Genomic DNA, 25,644 nt, shown 5'->3' with positions numbered 1-25,644 from the left:
GAGGGGTGGTCATTTAAATCTAAGTACTAATTAAATAAATAAGATGAAATGAACAGTACAGTCAAAACATGGTAGAACAGTAGGGTTCAATCCACCATTTCTCATGGAACTGTGCTTCCCTGGGTGTCTTGTGTGGAGGAAGTGATTGTTGCCAATTCCTTCTTTTAACTGAAGACCTCATGTTGAACCCCTTGTGGTTCTCAAGGATTCCTCCGCTATCAGATGCCACTTTTCAGAGAACTGAATGAAGAAGTAGCAGAGGTCCTTTTGTGAGCTGAGTCTTGCCTACTATTCTTTGGATTTTTATTCCCTGTCTTCTGCACTTTAAAACATTAGGGTTGGATTGTACATATGTTTCACTAATGGAGGAGGCTTCTGTTGGTGCGAGAAATTTTTCCTGTAGTCCAGGGTTCTAATCTTTTTTTCTTTCTGGGGAATGTAAAAAAAAACAACCCATTATTTTATAGTCATCATAAATATAATTTTCAAGTGGTATCTGGAACATTTCTCTTATAAAGAGGCAGATGTCTCTAACACCATATGCTAGCCCTAGGTACTTCAAATACAATTGTAGTACTGGGGTATGTTTCCTTTTATTTCAAATAAAAATTTGGGAATAGGTAGGGACTAGAAGAATATACATTATTGAGCTTGCTTGTCTGATTTTCTGTGTTTTATTGATGGGGAAAGATCATACCACTTCTTGTTATAGCAATAAAACAACAGTGTTTGAAGTTAGCTGTTGCATTAAAGGTTACATCACACAGAATTCTTTAAAAACAATAGCTATACTCTTGAAGTCTCTCAAAGGAAATAAGAAAAAGTTTGTCATCTTGGATGCTATGAAATAATAAAAGGGGTGAACTTAAAGTTTACATGATATCCTTGAGCAACAGCCTGCCAATGAGGATATTACCAAGATCTAATTGACCGCTTTGGGAAATTAAACTTCATAATGCACAGCCAAGGGCTCTTATCAATAAGACCAGATAGCTGCTAGTAACAGCTGCTTTGATGCCTTTCATTGGTTTAAGAAAGCTAAAAAAAATGGTATGAATACATAAGCATTGTTAATTTGGTGTTGCATACTGCTAAGTATTGTAATCACATTTTTATTTTGTTAGCATTCCAGGTGTGCTGGTAGTACTGAGTTATAAGTTGTCTTCCGTCCCAGAATCATTTATAGTTTTCTTTGGAGAGTTGATGTTCCCCTTAAGTGGGGAAGTCATCCGAACTGGCTAAGTCATGCCTCCTCTTGCTCCAGGCAGGACTGTGCAAATTTGTATAGACTGTATTGCACCCTTTCTCCGTTTTTCACCGTTGAGAAACTCCTGAAACATTCTTCAGGCTTTGAAAAACCCCAGAAGTGGTGCGATGGTGCGAAATATGCTTGAGAAGCATAGCTGTGTACAAACCCATCCGGGGCCCCTCCCCTTCCCACCCCCTCCAAGCCCATCACTGGCCATTTTGGGAGGGGGTGCAGGTTGACCACTCATATCATGATACATAATGAACAAATTAAAAAATATATATAAAAATTAACTCACACCTATTTGGGAAACCCTTCCAGGACCATCAAGGAATCCCAGGGTTTCACAAAACCCTGGTTGAGAAAGTCTGCTGTATTGGCTCAGAGAGAGGTTGACTCTCCCGTTTCAGTAGCCCTGCCGAACCAGCAAGATGCTTGAGCCTCACTCTGATTTCTTGGATGGAAAAGTCTTGAAGAAACGTCCCATCGTTGGCCTTAAAAAGGGGAAAAAAGAGACCGTAAAGACAAACCTCTCCTGCCTGAGGTACCAGGCATCAGAGACTGACTAAGGGCAGATACATATACAACAACACAAGCCATAATCAGTGCTGGAAGAGCGGAAGCTTCAGGTCATTCCATAGCTGGCCTCTGTCTGAACTGGAAACGCCCAGCAGAGCTCTACTGGATCCAAATAGCCATGGGGAGATCGCAATGAGTGGCCTTGGAGGCTTCTGGGATTATATAGAGTGAGAGGATGAGAGGATTGGAGGTAAAGGTCAGATTTCCTTCCTGTCCTCTGAGATACATACTGGGCAGTAGGGTTATGACTTCCAACATAATCAAGAGGCTGATCCAAGCAGGGGTGACAGTTTAGCAGAGCAGTTTCCCTTCTCTGAGGCCTTTCCTAGTGGGTTCAATGGTTCAGGAAAATTCCAATAGGGTGGCTGCTTAGGTTTCCCTTGCATTTTTCCTGCCCTCCCCCTACAGATTGAAGGATGCAGGCTAATAGTTCAGGCTGTGTCTCATCCAACCCTATGTATATGCAAACAAATCATGTTGGCCTTTCTGTGGACCTAGCCAAGCAGTAGTGTGGCTGATCTCACCTATAAGAATGCTAGCACCAGCAGCATTAGGAGCATTTGATAGCTAGTCAAAAGAGGTTCTCTTCTTCCCTTACCAACTGTGTCAAGGTTTGGTTCAGGGGTGAAGGAGCACCTTTCAGCCATAGGATCTTTGGCAACAGGCTCTGATAAAAGAAAGATGAATGGTCAGAAAATTCTCCTAGGTTCATCCTAGGGAAATTCTTCTAGGTCTTTTCAGCTGGAACATTTCCAGAGGCTAAAAAAGGTGCCTTTTCCCTTCTGTGGGAAACAACAGAAAAACCTAGACCACTGGATTCAGGCAGTTTAGATACTAGAGGCTTCCAGTTTTCTTTATTTCATTTTAAAGGCAGAACGGGCAGTTCCATTCAGTGGCTTTATCTTGCAAGCATGGTGGGGAGGGGAAGGAGGCCTTTGCCTTTTCAGCAGGCAACATGCAAGACCTCAGGTCCCTCTTCTGGGTGATCCAGTAGTAGTCTTAAATTCAGGAGCAGTTTTCTCCTAAGGATGTGGCCAATATGTATAAGGATTCCCTGAAGCACCCTCTCAAACAACCTGAGCCCTGTTGTGCTCTCAGTTTTCACCCAAGCTGTCATGGTTTGGGCTAATAACCTCCTTAATGGGGTAGACACTGTCCCCTTGATGCTTCAGAGAGCCATCCTGAAGATTAACAGGGCAGCAGAATGTGCTGCAGATGCACTCCAAGAGGCCATGCAGTTTGATGTACCAATATAGAACACCAATATAGTGTTTAGAACAAACCTATGTTTAAAGCATTGGAAGGTAGACTCACTGTCTTCAAATTTATTTGCAAAATAAAACAAAAAAAGAAACAAAAGGATTTTAGGACCTTTGGCTATAGGAACAGTGACAGTTCCCTCCTAAGAGTACAGGAAGCCTTAACCACCTTTTATGTCTTGGGGGGGGGGGGGGCTTTGGTTTTCCCTTCAAGGGTTTTATTGCAGAGTAGTCTATTTCTTTTGGGGTAAGCTGCCTTGACACGGCTGGCTGTGGTGGAGGCCATCAAATGCAGCATATGCTGCCATCAGAGCATTCCCTTCCCTTTTCTCTGTCCCGGAAGAAGTTACTAGGGCCTAGTCTGCATATACAATAGATAATTCACTTTCAATGCACTTTAGTAGATTTTCCAGTTCTGCACAGGAAAATCCAGCAGCCAAAGCACATGGAAAGTGCATTATCCTATGTGTGCAGAATGGGCTCAGGATGCAGATTAGGCAAGGGATTTTCTGTCTGTGTCTCAGAGCCTTTAGGTAAAAAGGTCTTAGTCATATATTGGAAAGGCATATGAAGTGCAAGACCTGGAACTTCTAAAGGATGCTATGGTCCACTCAACCAGATCTGCAGCAAAGTGAGTGGGACCAGTTAAAATCTGTAGAAGCTTCATCTGGTAGAAAGATGTGCAACATAGGGGTGGAACTGGGAATTTATTTTTAAATTAGAAATGAGGATCCCACCCAGGTTGCATAACCATCTTGGATGACTTCCTCCACTGAAGGAAAACAAAACATTGGAATTTGCCTGAAGGCTTCTTCTCTCCAGTGGGGTGAAGTCATTCACATCCCACTGCAAAATAACAGTTATAATAATAAATTGAAAAATTCAGGCAAATGCAAAATCTGTTAGGGAGTTGGGTTCTACTAAGACTGGCACTCTGTTTTGTGTTACGTGATTTTTGATTGTGGTGTTTACAGGACTCCTGGGAACAGTGCTGGATGTGCTATGGTGGTCTGCATCGGGCAGCAAGAATTTGCAAAACACACCCACTGTCAGCAGAAAAAGTTTAAAATATAATAAATACCTTTACTCTTTGTAATAAATGCATCTTATTAAAATGTAATAAATCTCTTTACTCCTTGTATTCATTCTGTTCACTGTCTGTCTTCCTCCAACATGTTTGCCAGGATGACCAATGTATCTCTGGGGATAAGAAGTGTGATTTTACCATGTTGGCAGTATTCTAAAAACCTGCCCAAACCTATGACACATTTGGTTGAGGCCAGGTGGATTGGAAGATCTTGCCCCTCCTCCGACTGCCCGACTGGAACAACTTCCAGGAGATATGGCAGCCTGGGGGGTAGGATGATGGGTTTGGTGTGTGTGTGGGAGGGTTGTGGGTTGACTTTATTGCATTTTATTTTTTAATTTGCTGTTGTAAGCCTCATCATTCCCTGTTCGTCATTCCTACAACTTGCTTTATACCTTAGTAGTTGTTGGTTGTGATCCTTTCTTATAGGTGGCAGTGCCTGCTGCTCTGCTCTGTGGGTAGAGATAGATGCATTCCTTTCCATTGGAATTGAACAAGATCATAATGAAAACCCATTGGGAAAGCATAGGTCCACCTACTTATTGACTTAGTTGGAAAAACAACACACATTACCACAGTAGGCAATCAAGAAATGGACAAGACAAATGAAACTGCTGACAGACTGCATCTTCCTTTATGACCCCTCTCAGCAGCTGTAGATGTTTGGCATCTACCAGGGTGAGGGCTTTTTCAGTCATAGCCCCATCCTGGAGGAATGCCCTATCAGATGAGACCTGTGTCCTGTGAGACCTTCCTAAGTCTTTCAAGGCCTGTATGACTGAACTTTCCTGATTAAGTTTAATATGGGGGAATTTAATGGTTGATCAGTTATGAATTGTTTATTTTTTATACTTTGCATTTTTATACTGCTTTATTTATTTATTTATTTGTTTGTTTGTTTATTTATATGCCGCCCTCCCCGAAGGCTCAGGATTTAACTATATTATGTCTGTTCCATACTGTTGCAGACCCATCGGAGCCCTACTTCATGGGGGAGGAGCAGTATATACATTAAAATTAAAATAATAAATAAAAATAAGTAAATGTATCAAAACAGTAGTGACTAGAAAAACCTAAAGTTGTGTGAGAACAAATATAATTTATTATATGAGAAGAAATATAATTTATTCCACTACATTTGGAGGATAACACTCTCAAAAAATGAGATTTCACAAAACCAGCTTAGAGATGACCATGAAAACTGACATAGAACTCTGTACCTAGCGCTTGAGAAAGAGCTGCAAACTGCTTCATCTTATATTTCCCTTTGCACATGTACTTTGATTTTTTTTCCTCTGAGAGGGAAGCAGAATAAGGGAATAAGCAGAAAAGAGCATTTGGACAAAAGCAGTGTTATACAGTTATAGTAGGACATTAGTAATGTAGTAACACAAATTATAGTATGTTGAAAATATGTTGTGTCTAATTATAGTATGTGCAGGGGCATGGATTCACATAATTCCTTCTATGAAATACTATTTGGAGAGGCCGTAATTCTTTCTCCTCTACACGGGCCTCTGTGCCGTTCATGAGGGTCCAGTGGCACAAAATTAATCAATTAATTAATAATTAATTGGGGGATGCACAGTGGGCTGCTGTGGAAGCTGGAAAATCTTACTCTACAAAGTCTGCAGATTATTGCCTTTATATGTCTGAATTATTCATTATATAATATGGACATTAAATATTTTTATGCTTCACATTTTGAATGAGTAAAATGTTTTATAAAGCAGGTCTCTCACTGCAACTTAGAAAATATTTTATAGGATTGTGTTTACCAGATTTCTAATTTTTCCACTATAGCAGTGATCCTTCAGAAAATATGTGTAAAAGAAACTTGTGAATGATTTAAATCAAAGGTAAATCAACCCTTTGGTGATTTAGATCAAATTACAGTGATTATATATGAATCAAAGGGAGATGTCTGGCTGTAATAGGGGGCATGATGTACATCACTTAAGCAAGAGCCAGTGATTCTAAAAGTCACTATTATTACATTACTTAAACTTTATTCAACCCTATTAATGTGTCCCAATAAGAAGTTCTATGTAAATATTTTACTGAATATTTTTATAATTTATTTAGCATGCTAAAAATTTGCGTCAAATCTATATAACAAATTAGCACATGTTTAAAATATTTCATTTTGGGGATGCTGAGATAAAGCTAACCAAATTCTAATCAAGGATATAGTTCTGTAACAAAGGAATAGGCAATATGGCAAGGTATTGTACTGAAATACAATATTATCACTTAATGGTGCTTTTAACTGCCCCCTGAGAGCTCTTGAGAGTCAAATGACAGACTGTAAAATGGCACAGAAATTAATTCAAACAGACCTCAATGTTATGTGCCTAACCCCTTCAATTTTAAATGGAGTATTTGAGGCATAATTATATCATGCATGTAGGGGAGTTGGGATTTCCAACCTCAGCAAAACAATTTATCAATAATTTCTGGGTAGTCTTTGTGGCAAAAAGTACTTATAAATTATACATTTTTGCTCTCCAGATCTTGTGTATGTCTGTACTTGTTGCCATTCACAAGAAGTCTGTCCTTTATAAAAGTACCTCTTGATTTAAAACATTTGAATATTCTTTGACTAAGTGCATCTACTTTATTATTTATTAATTCTATTTCTATGCCGCAGTTCGTAGACCAGCTAGCCTACAGTGGCTTACAATGTAATTTAAACAGTAAAAGCAGAAAATAATAACATTTAACCCCCCCCCTATGATCCTCCCAACCCCCCCCCCCCCAAGCTAACTAAACTGTTGCTACATGTGTCTGGGAAGATATAATACAGACAGGCTACTAGAGAACACTGGAGGAGGGGCCAGATATTCCCTATCCTAGCCTCAACCAAACGTCTGGTGGAAGAGCTCCATCTTGCAGGCCCTGCAGAACTGAAGAAGTTTCATGAGGGTCCTTAGCTCTTCTGGGAGCTCATTCCACCAGGCCCTGGCCCTGCTTGAGGCCAGGCAAACTTCATAAGAGGGGAGGGTCCTAGTCTCAAAGTGTGGATCAAAAACTCCATAGAGTAGTTCCAGTGACAGACAGGTGAGGAGACTGGAGGAAGCCCTGTGGTTCAGAAAAATCTGATATCTGCCATAAATACATGATGAGATCATAGTGGCCATTTTGGGCATTGTAGGCAACCCCAAATAGCATTGCCAAGGCTTCCATGCCTCAGTTAATGTCAGCCATGGAGTGTGTGGGGAAACTTAACTAGTTTTTAAAAATTGAGAGGAAGGGAAAGAAAGAAAGAAAGAAAGAAAGAAAGAAAGAAAGAAAGAAAGAAAGAAAGAAAGAAAGAAAGAAAGAAAGAAAGAAAGAAAGAAAGGAGATCTGGAAGAGCAGAAGGTGGGTAGATAGGAGAGAAGAAAAGAGGAAGGGCTGCAGGATCCATGGAGTAATTTTCTGTTCTTCCATTTTTTTTTGTCTCAAAATGAAACATTGGTACAGGATTTTTTTCTTCCAAACAATGTCTGTCCTCATTTTTCTTTCAAGTATTGTCTGGCCTCGCCAACTCGCCTTTATCTTAAATTGATATATGTTTGATTTACAGCTGATGATGACAGATACCCACCTGGTGTAGCTATTCCCCCCCCCCTTATGATTGCTTTCTGTTGTATTTTACACTTGCTCCACGCAGTTGTCCTCCATGCAGTTCCCACCTCTTCATGGGTTCCAAATCCTATTAAGACAAGTGTACTGTACTTTTAAATTGCAGTCATTTTCTGCTAATGCTGATCTTTTAAAATATAAATTTCCTCAAATGTTCTTCATTTGTCTGATTGGTAAGTAATTCAGCTGGTCATACTTCTATACAGCTTGGATAAAAGAACTCCATAATCCTTAACCTGCTTGACTAATGCCATTTGTACATCTGCAAAGGAAGCATAATTGTGGACAAAAGACAAGGGAGTGTAGCCCCTCATCCAGTGCATCCCATTATAGTGCCCACAGGTACAGAGGGGCTCAAAGTGCTCTTTCCATGACCAATAACCAAGATCTAATTAGGGTTAGGGTTCTTGTGGTGTAATCCTGAGCATGTGCAGAGTCTGTTCCTCCAATCTGTATACTCAAATACAGCATCTGTATACATTTAGGAATGTTGGTAATAGTTTTTAAATACCCGAGGGTTGCAGTGAGAAATACTTTTGGTCCTTAGCCTCTATATATATTAAAGATGTATATTCCATTACTGAGGCTGCTCTGGTTTAGGTTACCCACATGTACCTCATTTCCCTTCTTAAGAAGTACTTTTGCTTTCAGTGAGATACCTTCAAATAAATATGTCCACAGTGTTGCAGTAGTAGTCCCATACATCTGCAATAAAGTGTTGGTTTTTTAATACTATGATACTGTACATATTGGTTGATGGAAAACTTGCTGGATGAATCTGGTGTCAATTTAGTACAATGACTTTGGCTAATACAAGGTGTGGGAAGGAAGGGAGAGTTACTGAATTCATGGGATAATTATTTTGTATGAACTTGCTATTAGCTCTACACATATCCTGTTCTTCTCCATGAATGCTCACAAAGTAGAATAGGGAGTAGGATAATGTAGTGGGTGTGTAAGTAGGGAGAAACAATTCTGATTGCTTTGTTTCTTCCCCATATACTACTGTCTGATTATTTATCTCCTCACAGAAGATGTTACCCTGCATTTGGATGTTGTGCAAAATGACATGACGTTTCTATGACATTTGTGAAGTTTGAATTAAAGAATTTTTAGCCTGCCTTTCTTTCAACTGTAGACTTTGAGGTAGATAACATAATAACATTATAGTTTCAGGTGGGTAGCTGTTTTGGTCTGAAGCAACAGAACAAAGTTTGAGTCTAGTGGCATGTTTAAAACCAAAGTTTAATTCTGGGTATAAGGTTCCATGTGCATGAACATTTCAACAAATATTTTAGATAGACATAATACATCAGATACATATCTGATGAGGTATGTAATAGAAGTTATAGAAGGTGGAGTTAATCAGAAATGATGTTGAAACTGCTACCTAATTTGTATTGAAATGTATTTTTTCATTTTTATGGATTTTTAATAGCTTGTTTATTTATTTATTTGGAGATTTATATACCGCCCCTCTCAGTAGCACCATCTCGGGGCAGTTTACATATTATTTTATTATAGAACAAAGTAGAACAAAGAACAAAGTAATAATTTAGGAATAACTTAGCAAGGCTATTCCATAAAATAGCAACCTCTAGAAAGTCCTAGGTGCAGCAGTGGCTGTCTTCGTTACTCTATAGGAGGGAATGATATCATCTTCCAAATCTAGGAAAATTTAGATGTATCTCCAGCTTGCTTTCAGTGACTTCCACACATTCTCTTTACTGGCATTCTGGTAGTCTGAGGCCATATATAAATACTTCGTAGAAATGTTAGGGTCCGTATAGATAGGCATGAGCATGGATGCATACTTGTACCTCTTGTTGGCTGTGATCCAAGGCATGACTTATATGCTATCAATTAATTTTGCTCACCAGAGGAGAACTTCAAATGAGTAGCCATGATGGTCTGAAGTAGCACAATAAAATCAGAGTCCAGTAGTACCTTTAAGACCAACAAAGATTTATTCAAGGCATGAGCTTGAAGAGTGCTTGGTCTTTAAAATGCTACTGGACTCTCATTTTACAGAGGAGAACTTGTCTGCTTGGAAATTCATAGCTAGCAGAGAGGTTCAGAAGACAGCATATATGCACTTGTGAAACTTGCCTTTGGTATGTATGACCATTCAAAAATGGTATTTACAGCTGAAGAGTTTCTGTGCGCTCTGAACCAGTTATCTCCTTGTAGCAGCATTCTACATGCTGCTGTATGGGAACTGTTACTCTGAAGGATCATCTTGGCCTCTTGTATCTGAATCAAATCTTCATGGCACTGTCAGGTTCCTTGAAATTGTAAATGGCAAATATTCCCACAGCTAGTAGGTTCATGGTGATCTTGTATCTGCAGATGATGGTGGATTTATATAAAGGAGGATGTCTCTCTTCTTCTGTGGAATGGAACATCTCTTGTTATCTTTCCAGTGCAAAATTGGCACCATCTCCCAGATTAGATGTTCAAAGGCAGTATTTTAAAGAATATTCTGAAATAAACATGGTTCCACTTTGGACTCATTAATGACATCTGACAATGATTTTTCCTCAGCATTGCTCATGTCCTTTTATGAGTGCTGTCTTCCATCAGCGGATGCCCCCCAATTTTCTAGTTGTCATCCAGGAGTTCTAAGATAATGTTCAGGGCAGCCCTATACCTCATTGTGAAACAAACATTTCTTTCCGTCCTGGCTAGCATGGCTTAGTGCATATTTCATTCTTGCCAGTCCATCCTGTTCAAGGCTTTTCAAAAACCATTTGTGGGATTCCAACCTTGAACTTGTGAGATATTTCATCTGGCCCTGAAAGCAAGAATTGCAAGAAAAGTGGGTTTTGAAGTCTTGATATAATCAGAGAAAAGAAGTTGGAGAAGACAAGGGCTGAAAATTGGAGGCATGGAAAGGGAAGGTTTTAAAGAAGTGAGGAAGTAGATAACTGCTTACGATGAGTGAAAGAGCAAGTTGAGTTTTGAATGGAGATTGAACAGAGTTGTTGAATTGTCTTAATTTAGTGGTCATTCCTAGAGCAAACATCTCAGAAGCTACTTGGATGTGAGACTCCAAGGAACTCTAGGGTCTCTACCCAGAGGCAAGCATTCAAAACTCCTCTGAGTGTTTCTAGTCTTGAAAACCCTATGGGATCACCATAAGATGGATATGACTTGACAGCAAAGAAAAAAAGAAAAGAAAAAGTGGTAAATGGTGTTTTACAAAACTTCATCAAACTATGGTTTTTGATTAAGCTTCCATAGCTCTGGATTGCTGTAACTTCTGAATTCAGCCATTGATTTCAGAAAAATTTATGCCTGTCATATTGCAATCATTAATAGCAACTTTTTATCATTTCAAAAATATTTCTGGTTCAGTTTCCTAATGGGATTGCTCTACTTATTAATGTATTTCCCTTAACTGGATAAGAATACTGTTCACAATTATATTCCATATAATAAAATGATATTCTATGTACCTGTTCGTGTTCTCTGTGAACCATGCTGAGCTGCAAGGGGAGGGCAGTATATAAATATAAGAAAATAAATAAAGTAAAATACATCCAGTTGTACAAATAATGATATAGTTGGTTTATACAAAGATGCCATTTATTAGAACTTTAATTTAATTTGGCATGTAGCACTGAAAATCTGCTACTTGTCTTTATCAAATATATGCTAGAAGTTTTTCTATTAAAACTGTTAGGTTTTTTTTTTTTGATTGGAGATGAGTGAAAAGACCCTTTTTCCTATATAGGCTTCTTGAATTTCTTCCAAATTAGATTTTAAATGCCAATTAGGAGGTTGAATATACTAAAATAAAAGCAAATACTTCCAAAATAGTTTCACCTTATGGCTAGTTAGGCCTTTTCTCTCAAAAGTGAAACCTTTGCTCTGAGCATGGCTTTGAGAAAGATATTCAGCTTAATGAACACATTAATTAGAACCATAACTATTTATAAGATAATTAGAAACGAAGCATGGTAAACTGGGCTTTTCCTGCAATTAATGGAGGATTAATTACTGGAGGTAATGAAGTGGTTTTTTAAATGCATTAAGGTGAAGTACAGAGATTTGCAAGGCTTTGTGATAGTTGCATAATTATTTCAGGCTGTTTGAGCATAGCTCATATGAGATCGCTAATAAGCATCATTGCATCATTATGTATGCACTTAAAAAGACTTACCACCAAAATGACTGCCTAATTATTTCTAATTGGCAGGACTCTGTGTAGTCATTGAGCTGTTTGTAGCCATTTTAAGGTTCATTTAACCATCCTTGGGGCCATGTGATAGATGGAAAAAGCTTCAGCTACATGCTGGCCTTGGCTGGCGCCGTTAATCAATTTTGGTGGGCTTCAGTTTGAAATGCATTTGCTCATACAGAGGTCAAAACCTGAAGTAGTCCAAGCAAAGTTTTGCTTTTTGAAATCACTTTACTGTATTCATTAGCAATTAGTAAAATAATTGTGTCTGTCACTATATTTGGATTTCCATATGACTTAGTATTCTTTCATCGCTGTCCTTTCTTATGCCACATTAGCTTCACTGGAAACCAACTATTCTTCCAGCAGACTCTTTTAAACAACTTCAGTGTAGCAGCATATGTTCCCATATACTACCTTTCTTCATTCATTTGTTAACTTAAACAGCTAAGTACATTTCAACACAGTCCTTTAATTTGTTCCCAATTGATTGCTGAGTGAAAGTTTCTGTCCAAGGACAACATTTTAGGGCTTTTAAGGATACCTCTAAGGAATTAGTCATAAGCATTAAGAGTGGAAACAAAAAGTGGTCAAAATCGAATTCCGTCGTTTACCAGAGTTATGTAGTTAGAGCCATCCATGTTGGGGATGTTGACAGCTATGTATATGTTCAAGGACATCTTCGATTATAGCAGAGTTGTATAATAGCTACACTTGTTTTAAAAACTAATTTGTACGTAAATGTTAGTGCACCAGTCTGTCAAGTATTAATTTGTGAATGTTGGAATGTCAGGTTCAAATGATTTCTTTGCTATTACCTAATTGGTATATAGTTATTTTATTCTACTTTATCAGATTTAATGTGACATCCCATTAGGTAAGTGTCTGTAAAAGTTTTCAATGAGTGCATTGTCCTGTTAAACATAATCATGACCATCTGTGGGATGTTGTCAAGATACATAAGACATTCCACACAGTGTTAAGCAAACAGCAATGAAGCACATTTCAAGCTTAATAAAAGAGGCCATTTTTATTCTTTTTGTTGTGATATATATATATTTAATATAATATTAAAGTATACTGTTAAAAATGCATATATCCTTGTCAAGCTAAATATGATAGAGATGTATTTTTAAAATTACATTTTGAAAAAATAAGATGGAAAGACAATGGTAACTTACACTTAAACACTTAAACAATACAGTATAAACGCTATATAGGTATAATAAACCGATTTTTTAAAAGATAAGCTTGTGCTTTTTTAACATGACAGTTTACTCGTACACTTATGTAATCTCTTAGATTTGTCTGTTTTTAATAAATGGCTGTAACAGTACAAACCTTTATAGCTATTCCCTTTAAAACCATTGACTTCAGTGAACTTAGAAAATTATAACTAGAATTGCACTGTAAATATGCGATTTCCATTTATTGGTTAAGAATCAGTTTCTAGCAGGAATCTCTACAATGCACCTGCTTTCTGGAAAGGGTCTATTGTGCTTTGGATTGTATGCAGTGGTCTGTTGGGTTCTGCCATGTATACTGGGGTGAGCTAAATGGAGTTTGGGTCCTTTGAAACATTCATGATTCTTATCCTACCACTAGTATACAGTATACTGTAACTTTTCAACCTCTGCTGCATACTTAGTGTTCAGTACATTCTAGGACACCAGGGATATGGGTATGGTAATCCCTGATTCAGTCAGAGATGTGCATTTTATTTCACGTGTTCTTTCCCACTGCGGTCTCTGTTGGATGACATTCACAACTTCTTCTATCTGTTTCAGCATATAGTTCATCTGATAAGACGGTTCTGAGCACAAGTAAACTAATCCATGTTTTTGAGATTATTCTGTTTTATAGCAGTGAACTTTGTTCATATCATTTGTCAGTGCAAATGGCATTGTGTTTCTTGAAGTAGAATCAATTGATTTGGATAAGAATTGGAGAATACAATCTACAAGAATTACGAAACTTCATTCTGTTAATCCTTATTAAAGTGTCAGGTCTCATAATTTGGGGGAGGACACACCTCCCTATAATTTTTCAGTACCGTGTGTCACTTGCTTTAGGGACCATTCCTAATCCTTCTTCCTCGAACCACAGATGACTGCTTTTTATTGCATTAAAAAGTATTCTGGAATCTGCCTTGAATCTCAGTAAAAAAAGATAATCTATAAATGAAGTAAAGTAATGAAATAAGTAATGAAGTAAATGGAGTCTACATATTACTGACTGTAATTTTTCCAGAGTGTACAAAATTGTTTCTAACTGTAGCTATTCCTCTCTTTAATGTATTTAAAAAACAAACAAGGAAGTATTGCTGAAGGGAATTAAGTTTGTAGAAGTGATACTTCTCATGAAACTTTTAAGAGCTTACCTTTAGATGCACTGTGCCAGAGAATAATTTGGGTCTAAAATCAGTTGGATCCAAGGTACCTTTGGGTTTATAATAGTTATATTTCAAAACTCCCAAGTATTGATGGTTTATCCCCTTTACAACTTCATCTACGTTTTGTCATATATTCCATTCCTATCGTACTATTTTAGAGAATGCGCCAACTTTTTAATGAAGTTTCCTTCAGAACATTTTACTAGGCTTTAGATTCTGGAAGCTTCAAGGTGGATTTTTTTTGGCAGCACTTTAAACTTGTTGTATCACCCCACTTAAGAAATTGCATCAATGTGTTGCCATACTTTTATGATTGGTTGATAGCAGAAAGATCAGTGATTTTGCTGCCCACGTATGACTGTATGAAAGTTCTAGCTGATAAGTTTTACAGAAATTGGCCATTCTGTGTATGTATGTATCCACACGCACACATCCCAGTGAATTATTTGGAATTTGCCACTGCTGACACGTACTGTGCAAGCCTAAACAGAATTATGCCCACTTTGGTCCTTTGAAGTCAATGGGTGTAGCAGGGTTTAACACTCCTTATGATGGCACTGTCTGTACTAGTCTGAAAATCTGTACTGTCTGGCATAGTTATACTTTATGTAAAGGTTAAATGTAAACTTTAATGAAATTGTTTTTCTATATTTTGGATTCAAATTAGTTGGATATCAGTGAATTATATTCTTAATGTCCTCTCTTTTTCAACAAATGTTTTCTATTTTGGCAGTGTGTTTATGTATGTATTAAGGTATAGAATATACAGCTAAGAATTAGCATACATTATTGGAGCTACTGAGAAATATATTTATTCAAAATGTTTTTTTTAATCCTGCCTCTGAATCCAGTGTCATTCAAGACAGCTAATTAGAAAACACATTTGAAACAGACATTTTACAAGGGGGAAAAATCAGTTCAAATATCAGTTAAGGACCATCAACTAATAGAAATAGCACAACAGAGTAAAATAAACTGCTCAGTCAAAAAAAAAAGGGGGGAAAAGAACACCTGCAACAACAATATAAAGTCACTCAGTCCATTACTTGATAGAGGCAGTTGCATAGTTATGGCACTACCGCAGAGGAGATCCAGTCTCTAATCACCCAGCTTGCCTCTGAACTGACCTTTGTGTCAACATGCAGATGTTTAGAGTATATCATTTTAAAATGCAACAAAAGTGTACATTGTATAAGGGAGTCTTTGTTCTTCCTGTGGTTGTAGAACGTTCAGTTCAGTTAAAGACAGCTTGCAAATCCTTGAGTGGAAAATGCTTTTGTTTGCAGGAGGATGAATTAGCAAATTTTCCTTCCTGTGGCAAGACATGAATCCACATGGGTAGCCATGTTGGTCTGTCTGTCCAACAGAAAAGAGTAAGAGACCAGTAGCAACTTAAAGACTAATAACATCTTTAGTAGACTATGAGCTTTCACTTCTTTGTGAGTCCTGTGGCAACCTTCCATAGCTTACGTAGTGGCAGTCTGGAGTCCCCATGGCCTTTAGAGGAGCTTGTTGCTCAAAGGGGAACTTAAAAATTACTAGATTCAGGTGGAATATCTACTTTCTCCTGTTTGGATTCCAGCCTGTATTAATCTGACAGTAGCTGTTGAAGAGCACATGAAAGTTTATTTTATGAGTACGTTTATTTTATGGGGTCGCGATGGGTCGGACAAGACTTCGCACCTAACAACAACAAAGTAACTAAATTACGAGCGAATTCTTGACAATATCACAGATATCACCAATCATGCTAATTGATTTAATGTAGTTACAAGTGAATACAGTAGGATGTGAGACAAGTCAGGCTCTGATCTCTTTATGATTACTGACCTATAAAAAGGTAAGGTGTAAGGAATTTAGTTGAAGAATAGTATTTTTCTGCCTCTTTCTTTCTACACCTACATCTTGGATTTCTGTAATGAGCTCTACATGGGCCTTCTCTTGGTGCTGATCTAGAAACTGAAACTGGTCCAGAGTGCAGAGTTGCAACTCCTCACTCCTACACCAGGGGTAGTCAACCTGTGGTCCTCCAGATGTTCATGGACTACAATTCCTATGAGCCTCTGCCAGAATTTGCTGGCAGGGGCTTATGGGAATTGTAGTCAGTGGACATCTGGAGGACCACAGGTTGACTACCCCTGTCCTACACCATGGAGGAACCACATCTGGCCTATTCTGAGGCAGCTGCACTGGCTCCCCGTTGAATTCCGAATCTGCTTTAAGATGTTGGTGTTAACCTTGAATGCCATACACAGTCAGGTCCTGAGGGACCGTTTGGCTGACTATGTCTCCAAAGGAGATTAAGATCATCCAGTTCGAACAAACTGGCTCCAAACATGTACATCTGGCCTCAGCTAGGACTAGGGCCTTTTCTGTCCTGGCCCTGATGGAGCTGGGTCAGTTCTGCAGGGTCTGTAAGACTTCTGCCAGGCATTTGGTTGGGGCCACTGAACAGACTAAACATATACGAATACGCCCTCCCCCAATCAGAGATCTGGACACGCTTGAATAAACCAATTGGCCATCCAGCTGGTTTGATTGACATGATTGTTTTTAGTGTTTGGTCTTAAAGTTTTAATATTATATTTAACTAGTAACTATCGTCAAGTCTCTCTACAGACAGTGACATTTTGTCCCTATACAATTCAAGTCTGCCAGAAGGAAATCAAACATCTTTAACTTTTTTTTTCAATAATTTTATTCTCTACGCACCCCAACATGTTTTAAAATCATAATGTTTTACTATGTCTAATTTTTATATCCTGGTCTGTAACTGTATAAATAAATAACAGAAAACCCTAGTATTTATCGTGTATGTTTTATAAATTAAAGCTGAAAGCTACTCCAAGCCACATCCACATAAGGAACATCCACATAAAGGGCGAGAATCCTTGTTCCCTGCCCCTACCCACCCCCTCTCTTTATCTGGTGGTGGGTCACACTAGGCTGGCTGCACGCACACCCCCACCTGTCTCCCAAGGCTGGCTCCTTGGAGGCAGGGGTAGTCAACCCATGGTCCTCCAGATGTTCATGGACTACAATTCCCATGAGCACCTGCCAGCATTTGCTGGCAGGGGCTGATGGGAATTGTAGTCCATGAACATCTGGAGGACCACAGGTTGACTACCCCTGCTTGGAGGCATAGTGTGGGTGGGGCCAGCCCAGTGCAACACAGTGCTGTGTCTCGCTGGGCTGACCCTGCCAGACTCCTGAGGCTGCCTCCGCTCTTCTTAAGGTGGGAGTAACGTTTGAAGACTGGTGGCGGTGACGCCAGATCACTGAACACGCTTCAGTGCTCTGGCGCCACTGCCCATCTACTGGCGCTGTCCCTGGGAGTGGGACTATGGACGTCATGTCCGTAGACTTCTGTTGGAGGGATCGCACCGGTAGATGTTCCAAATCAATCAATAAAAAAACATCCCTCCTGGCTTTAGAGGATTCCCAGGAATGACACAGTATGTATCTGCAGTGCCTGGGAGTGTTGGTGGAAATTTGTATTTGCCTGCGGCCCGTAGTAACCTTGTGCCAGTGGTAATGGCCATAAGATCTACATTTGCAACATGATTGTGCTTGTTTGTATTTTTACTCCAGAGTACTAACCGCTGCATCTATTGATCAAGATATTGACTAGTTCACTCGTATCGTATAAAAGCTCTTCACAATGTCTTTTATCTCTCAGAGAATGCTTTAAAGTTTTCTGAAAATGTACATTATTGGAAACTATTACTTTAGCTTGGCAAGTCAGAAAATGGAGATGTTAAAATCATCAACTCCATATTGATATATAAGGTTTTAGACACTAACTCAGGTTACTACTCAGTATGATTTATACTTCTTTTGTTAATCGGGAGATTGTTAGGTTCTTTTGTAGCTGGCCATATTTGGATTCCATGGAAACTACTTTTACAATTTAGTTGGTAGATTAGGTACTCTACTACTGAGACAAAAGCAATTTCATAAATATGAGCAGTTCTTTATTAGGCACAAGTAACATCCATCATTTTGATGGGCACTGTGTGTGGGAAAGGGAGGGAATGCTTCTAGCTCACAGGGACCTTGGAGGGCAAGGAGTCCATGTTCTTCCATATCTCAGCATCAGACATTTGGTGAGGTATGATTCTTCTTCTCCCCTGGCTCAGAATACTGTGCCTGTGTGTTATACATACAGAGTAAAGGATGATAAGGTGCTTCGCTGAGCCAGGATTGGTAACTTTGCTTGAGTGTCAAGAGTTTTCTGCGTTCCTGCTCCAGACATCCATCTGCAGCAAAAGTACTAATGCTAAAGTGGTTTGGTTTTCACAAATTTTTAACTATTCAGACCTTTTATAAAATAGATATGTGTTAAAGATCAAACAGTTAAAGATGTTTAGTTTGTGGGGGCAATGCAAAATCTCTAAGTGATAGTTTGGCAATGTTCCATAAATTTTTCACACAAAGGTCAGAATTGAGTTGTTTGTTGTGTGGAAAAATTAAAAAAAAAATTTGCTGGGGTCTTGCATGGTACTTTACTTACTAGGTTGAGCAGAGGAATTCTTCCTGAAATCTAAATCAGAGTCAATAGTTTTAACTCTACACTAAATCACTATTAATCCATGACTTTTTAAACCCATGACTTGTTTTTTTGTTCATTCCTGACCACGTTTAGTGTGGGATTTGAGATTTTTCTTGGATGCCCCTGACATATTTCTGCAAGCATTGTGCACATCCAGAAAATTTGCTTGCTTTCACTTGTGTAAAATGATATCTGAGGTGTCGCCCAAAGATAAGCAAGTTAAATGATCAGACAAAGGGGCATAAAACAGTTTTTCTCAGATAGAAACAAGAGTAAAGCATGTACAGAAAGTATATGTTTTTAATTTGAACATATGTGTCATGTGTGCATGTAGGAAAGATGTCAGTACAGTCCTGAGTGCCATTAGACCATACTTATTGTACAGTTAATTGAAATGGGATTTTGAGCTGTATTAAAGGAATTTTACTGTCCAGATCATACAAGGTGATGTTACCGCTTTAGTCTGCTCTGGTTAGACCTCACTTGGAGTACTGTGTTCAGTTTTGGGCACTACAACTGAAGAAAGATGTAGACAAACTGGACCATGTGTAGAGGAGGGCTACGAAGATGGTGAGGGGTTTGGAGACCAAGTCATATGAGGAAAGGTTGAGGGAGCTTGGTCTGTTTAAATTGGAGAGAAGATGACTAAGAGGTGATATGATAATAATCTTCAAATACTTTAAGGGCTGTCATATAGAAGTTGGAGCAAAGTTGTTTTCTGTTTCTCCAGAGGGTCAGGCCAGAACCAATGGGTTGAAATTGATTCAAAAGAATTTTCAGCTAAATATCCGGAAGAAGTTCCTGACAGAGCGGTTCCTCAGTGGAACAGGTTTCCTCAGAAGGTGGAGGTCTTTGGAAGTTTTAAGACAGAGGCTAGATAGTAATCGACAGAAATGCTGATTTTATGAACTTAAGATTGTGAGTGGGTGGCCGGGAAGGGATGTGCCAGTTTTTGTCTCTTGTGGCCCTTCCTTGCATACCAGGATTGCTGATCACCACTGTGGGATGGTAGGTGAATTTCTCCTAGGCCAGGCTGGACTTGGAGATGTTTGGTGGGGGGATCCTTTGGGCATGAAATTGGGATCCCTGTGGGTGGGCAGGTAATTGTGAGTCCCTGCATTGTGCAGGGGGTTGGACTAGAAGACCCTGGAAGTCCTTTCCAACTCTATAATTCTATGAGATGTGTTAGTGGTTTGTTCTTTAAATTGGATTCTGCAAACCTCAACTTATCTCAAGCAAACAAAACCTGTTTACTGACAATACAATGTCTTTGCAGAGTAGTTTTCATATTAATTTTGGTGCTTATCCGTCTGAAGCTTTGTTTAATGAATTAGACATATTTGGCTGCTGTTGTAAACCACCCCCTTCCCTGCTGCCATTTGCTGAATGGACTTGCCAACCTCTGTGGGGAAGACACGCTGGACTCATTGATAAGGCCAGGTTCTGCATGAAACACTGTTATGAGGTGTCTGGGAAAAAATATCACTCATTCAGTTTTGTCCTCTGTATTCTAGTTGCCTAAGTTCTTGCACCAATCTGTTACATAGCCAGAAAGCTGGTAGAAAGTATTTTAGTGGACATATTTAATTGTTTAGTGGTAGCTAACTAACCAAAAGGGTATTACTGATAAGCTGATCAGTGTTAAGCTGGGTGTTAGAGTCTGGGAGTCATTTGTAATTATCACAATCTATCTCAAGTCCAGGCCTTGTATCTAGCATCTCTTGCCTACACTGTCATCTAGGTTTGGGTGTCAAGAGGACCCAAAGCGTATCTTCCCTTTTGACAGATGTATGTTATTCTTTACAGCTATAATACGGGGTTAAAACAAAAAAGATTGGTTGATGGTTTTAGAATGTTAGGGTTGTATAATTGGGGGAATGCTAAATGACAGTGACCTCATTTCCTATAGAACAATGAAAATTAGTAGTTTCACGTTTTATTAGGCTGATATTCCAGATGTAGTGTACATTTAATTAAGTGTAGTTTCCTTTTGGTTATGGTATGTGTATCTGTTTTTTGTCTCAAATTCTTTCTAGTTTTACAGTTTTCCACATGTTTTCTTTCACCATTTATGATTTTTTCAAAGCAGAGCTATAAGGACTTAAATCACTTTAGTATGCAGTGAAACAGTTCTCATTCAAACAATAAACGCCATTTTAAAAAGCCCTTAGATCTTCTGTCACTTCATAAATACAAATGTATAAAAACATTATGCAGTTGTAGTGCCCACCTGCTAATTAAATGCAGATTTTCTCAAACTTGTTTTAAAATCTGCTTTATTTGTTTCAACTCTGTCTCTGTTTGGATACATATGGTCCTTGTGAAACTAATTATGCTTATGGAGCAGCTGTTAAATTTAGTGCAGCTCATTTTATCCAATATTTTACATTTTAATTGATTACCTGTGAAGAAATTAGCAAATTAGCACTTATTGTGCAGTAACTGAATAGTCTTTCATGGATATTTTCAGTGTTGCTTTTTTTTTTTTTTTTTTTTACACAAAACAAGTGGGATAAATGTTGAAGGAATAAAGACAATGCTGAAGATTTTAGATAGGGCGTTTTTGGTGAGCCCTGATTATCTGGTGTGAAATTCAGGGATGCTGAGTGATGCCAAGCATCTGTGTGTGTTCAAGTAAGTTAGACATGAAAAGCAGATAGGAAAGAAATGGCTTTTTCATAGGATTTTCATAGCATATGGGTTTATCTGGATCTAAGAAGCCTTTGAAGATCTTTGAACTTGACTAAATGACTTAACCTTTGGCATGATGGGTGTGTGCTGTGAGGGCTTTTTATTTTTTTTTTAATGTTTGGTAGAGCTGGTAGCACGTTCTCCACTCTTCCTTCCTGCCTTATGTCCTTGCAGGTTTTGCAATTATAACTTCTTAGGCATTTGATTTTAACATTTATAATTGGATATGATGCTTTTTGTTACATATATAGCATAAAACTTATTTAATTTTCTAGATAAAAGTGTTGTTTTATTGACATGTTATTATATCCCTTTCATAGTGCTCAGACCAAACGTGTTTTAAACAAAGTGTAAACTTATGCCCCACTGCTAGATAAATTCCGAGCTTTCCTTACCCCATATTATCAACTTCTTGGAAATGTATAAACATATTGTTGTAGGTCTTAGCAAGAAGGGAATTTAATAAATATGGGGCAGCCAATGAATGTGTCTCTTTATGCCCTTGTAGCATCGATTTCCTTCTTAATAGTTGTGGGTAGAGTCTAAACAATGGCTGTTGCCATCATGGTTGCCATCATTCGGCTAGAGCCTGGAGTAGAGTGGGAAATCTTAATCTTGAGTTTGAAATGGGACATAAAAGTACGCACTGTTGAAAGATTTTTAGCTGAGAGGATTATGATGTAGAATTTATCTGGAAAAACTGTAAGGAACCATTGCATCTGCTATGTTGGTGTGAGATACTATTAAATTAAAGACTATTTTGGAGCCTCCAACGACAGCATTTGTCACAAGGACAGTTACTATTTGTCCCCTCTTTCTAACATCCAAAGTCATGTACACCTGGTTTAAGTTGGTCTGTAGAACACAAATTAGTTTACTATTCTGTAACTATATTGATAAGGGGTTGAATCAACAGGTCTTCTTGCATGAAGGAAAGATGCTTGTTTTCATTTAGTGAGACTTCTGGTATTCCTGTAGATTTCTCGATTTATCTGCAGTTCTCCACACTATTTCCTCAATGTTCATGAAGGCTCCCTGGCTCTCAGGAACAACGTTTTGGGGAGTTGTACAGGAAGAGGAAGCAGAAAAGTGCAGTTTCAGAAATGGAATCTGAACACACAGTTTTCTGGATCATGCCCATAGTGTTTGGATCATGCCCATAGTGTTTTCAGTAGGCTCATTTGTTAAAGTCAAAACACATCTAGTAACTTAATATGTCTTTTAAAGGCAGAAATATTTTAAACAAAAACACTTATACTCCTTGCAAAATCAGTAAGTGTGCATAAACTGTTGATCCTTACTTAGACTGATTCTGCAGCTATGTAGTGTGCCAGCGTGTTTACACTGCACTGAATTTTAAATGTAGACCCAGAATTTTTGCCTGACATTCTACATCTGTGATTTTCCCCTGTCACTGGTTAGGGCTCCAATCATGGCATGTGTTTTGCATTTTTGGCAGGAGAGTGGGTGGTCCTGCCTTCTGTCATGCCTCCCCCCCCACTTTTTTTTTATTTTGAGCATGTGCAATAATGCATTTGTGCTGTAACAATTAAAAAATCACACTCACCCATCCCTCGATTCCTATGGCACTTGAATTGTCCAAGCAAGGGCGGGGGGCGGAGTGTTCTTGTGTTGATATGTGCTCAATCACCATGCATGCATGAAGATAAAGCACGTTGGCTGCCATTTCACCACTGTTTATCTGCACAAAAGTTACAGTACTCCATTGTATCTTAAATCATATTACTAAAGGGCATTTAGATGCTGAAGTGGGAGATGAGGCAGGTGGGGATGATGGAGTCCTTGTTTTGGTCTTTTAATTTTCTGGAGTGATCCCAGAAACTGGGCACTATTGTGATCACATTTAAATTTTTTTTGAAAAATATGGAGGCGAGGGTGGGTGTAGACACAGATAGTAGGTGGAGTTGATATGTTACCACTTGAGGCAGGAATGGAGGAGGAAGCAGGCTCAAATCCTGGGCTTCCTCATTGAATAACTGCAAATTGCCTTCCAAGGGGAGGGAGTGAAATTTCTGAGGATTCTCTAACTGTGCAGCAAACAGGGATTGATTCGGAACTACTCCTTAAGAGGCCAATTTTTGTGTAAAAATTCCACTGGACTTTAGGAAGGTCACTGCGGTATTTTTTGGAGCTGTGGAAACAGTCTTACAGTTTTCACAATTTTCAATTTACAGGTCACACTCAAGACCTCATCAGCGTTCCTATAGCCGAAGTAGCGAAAGGACCAGTCACCGAAGAACTCGAAGCAGATCTCGTGATAAAGAAAGACGTAAAGGCAGAGATAAAGAGAAAGGAAGAGAGAAAGACCGGATCAGAGGAAAAGAGAAGGACCAACATTACACCAAAATAGGGTTAGTAAAAAAGAAAATTCAACTTAAATGAATGAAAAGTTGTTTTTGATATCAGTGTATTGTTTTTATGTCCCTTAATTTCTTGAATGTTGTTCTTCTCTTTGATTACAGTGATTAAGCAGAAACATTTGATTCAAGTAACATGTTAGAGACCAATAAGATTTTAGACATGTTTTTGAGAGTCAAAGCTCTTCCTCAGATCCCTGATTATGGGAGCTTTGACTCTTAAAAGCTTATCCCTCCAAAATCTTGTGGATATGTAAGGTACTACTGGACTCAAATCTAGATATTCTATTGCAGACCAACATAGCTGCCTTCGGAAACAGTGATTAAGCAATGATTTCAGGTAGGGAGTCATGCACAGAGTGAATTCACGGATAGTATCTCTTTCCCTGCCTCTTGCAGCTGCCTGCAGCCCAGAAAAGCCATCCCTGAGTATCAAGGCCTCCTTAGAAACAGACCAGGATGTAATGCAGAAAGTCCAAGCAAGAGGGTAATCTTCAGCCTATGCATTCCTGAGATCAATCTCTACCTCTTGGGAATGTGACTAAGTTGCTTTTCCCCATCAAACTCAGGATCTGGCAAGCACTATCTTAAGTTTGTTTGCAGAAAGAATCCCTTGTTCCCCAGCTAGGTCACTTGCAGAACACTAAGGAGGCAGGCCAAAGAGAAAAATGGGTAGGAGTGGGTTGCTCAATTTGATTGAATTATAGCCACAGAGGTACAGTGAGTTGCTTACTTGACATAAATAAGCCCAGAAGAGCAAAGCCTGACACAATAGAAAGTTCAGTGAAAAACTGACCCGGCTGTAAATGGAAGACTTTGAAAGTATTGCATGAGGCATTTTGATTCAGTTAGGGTGCTTTTATGCATGGCTTTCTCTCTAGAAACCTCCTTATCGAAACACCCTGGTAACTTCACTCCCTGAAATTGATAACTGTCATTTTGATGGGGTAATTATATCTGCCTTTCTTTTATATGGAAACTTTTCCAGTGTAGATAATCCTCCCTGCCCCAAAGCTTTCCTCTTCCTTAGAGCTGAGAGGTTTGCAAAGGGCCTGAAAATGGCTTGGATCCAGTGGAGCTCATGGAGTGTGACTTCTACTTTGGTGTAGTGGCCAGTTTAGTGTAGTGATTAAGAGTGGTGGCTTCTAATTTGATTTCCCACTCCCCCACATGCCACCAGCTGGATGACCTTGGGCTCATCACAGCACTGATAGAGCTTTTCTGACCAAGCAGTAATATCAGGGCTCTCTCAGCCTTCCCCTCTCTCAGAATGTCTTTTGTGGGTAGAGGAAAGGGAAGGCGATTGCAAGCTGCTTTGAGACTCCTTCTGGTAGAGAAAAACAGTTTGTAAAAACCAACACTTCTTTCTACTGTGCTGTAGCCTCAAATGCTTCTCTAAATGCTAATTCAGGAATATAGAAATAGGATAATATACATCATTGTCATCAAATGTTTCCCCAAACCATAATTAAAAATAACGGTGGAAAGACAGCACACTGGACAAGACTACTTCAATTATATAGTTATATTTTCTAGTCCAATCTCCTCAGATCTCAGAAGGTAAGCAGGGTCATCCCTGGTTAGGACTTGCATGGAACTTGCATGGGACTTTCTTGAATGTTGTTCTTCTCTTGTAGTTGCCAAGGA

The 25,644-nt window shown here is 38.8% G+C and overlaps 1 protein-coding gene across 2 annotated transcripts in view; it reads left to right on the top strand.

Annotated features, from left to right (window-relative positions):
- The window catches only part of RSRC1 (arginine and serine rich coiled-coil 1), a 201,656-nt gene that overhangs the window by 20,474 nt on the left and 155,538 nt on the right, over positions 1-25,644 (top strand). For both annotated transcript variants that reach the window (XM_077348587.1, XM_077348586.1), the window contains exon 4: positions 23,815-23,991. In XM_077348587.1, the coding sequence (XP_077204702.1) occupies positions 23,815-23,991 (177 nt within the window). The remainder of the gene's footprint in view (positions 1-23,814; positions 23,992-25,644) is intronic.

Source organism: Paroedura picta, chromosome 8 (genome assembly GCF_049243985.1).
Source record: "Paroedura picta isolate Pp20150507F chromosome 8, Ppicta_v3.0, whole genome shotgun sequence".
In the NCBI taxonomy this organism is placed as follows: Eukaryota; Metazoa; Chordata; class Lepidosauria; order Squamata; family Gekkonidae; genus Paroedura; species Paroedura picta.
This window is presented reverse-complemented; position numbering and strand designations above follow the sequence as displayed.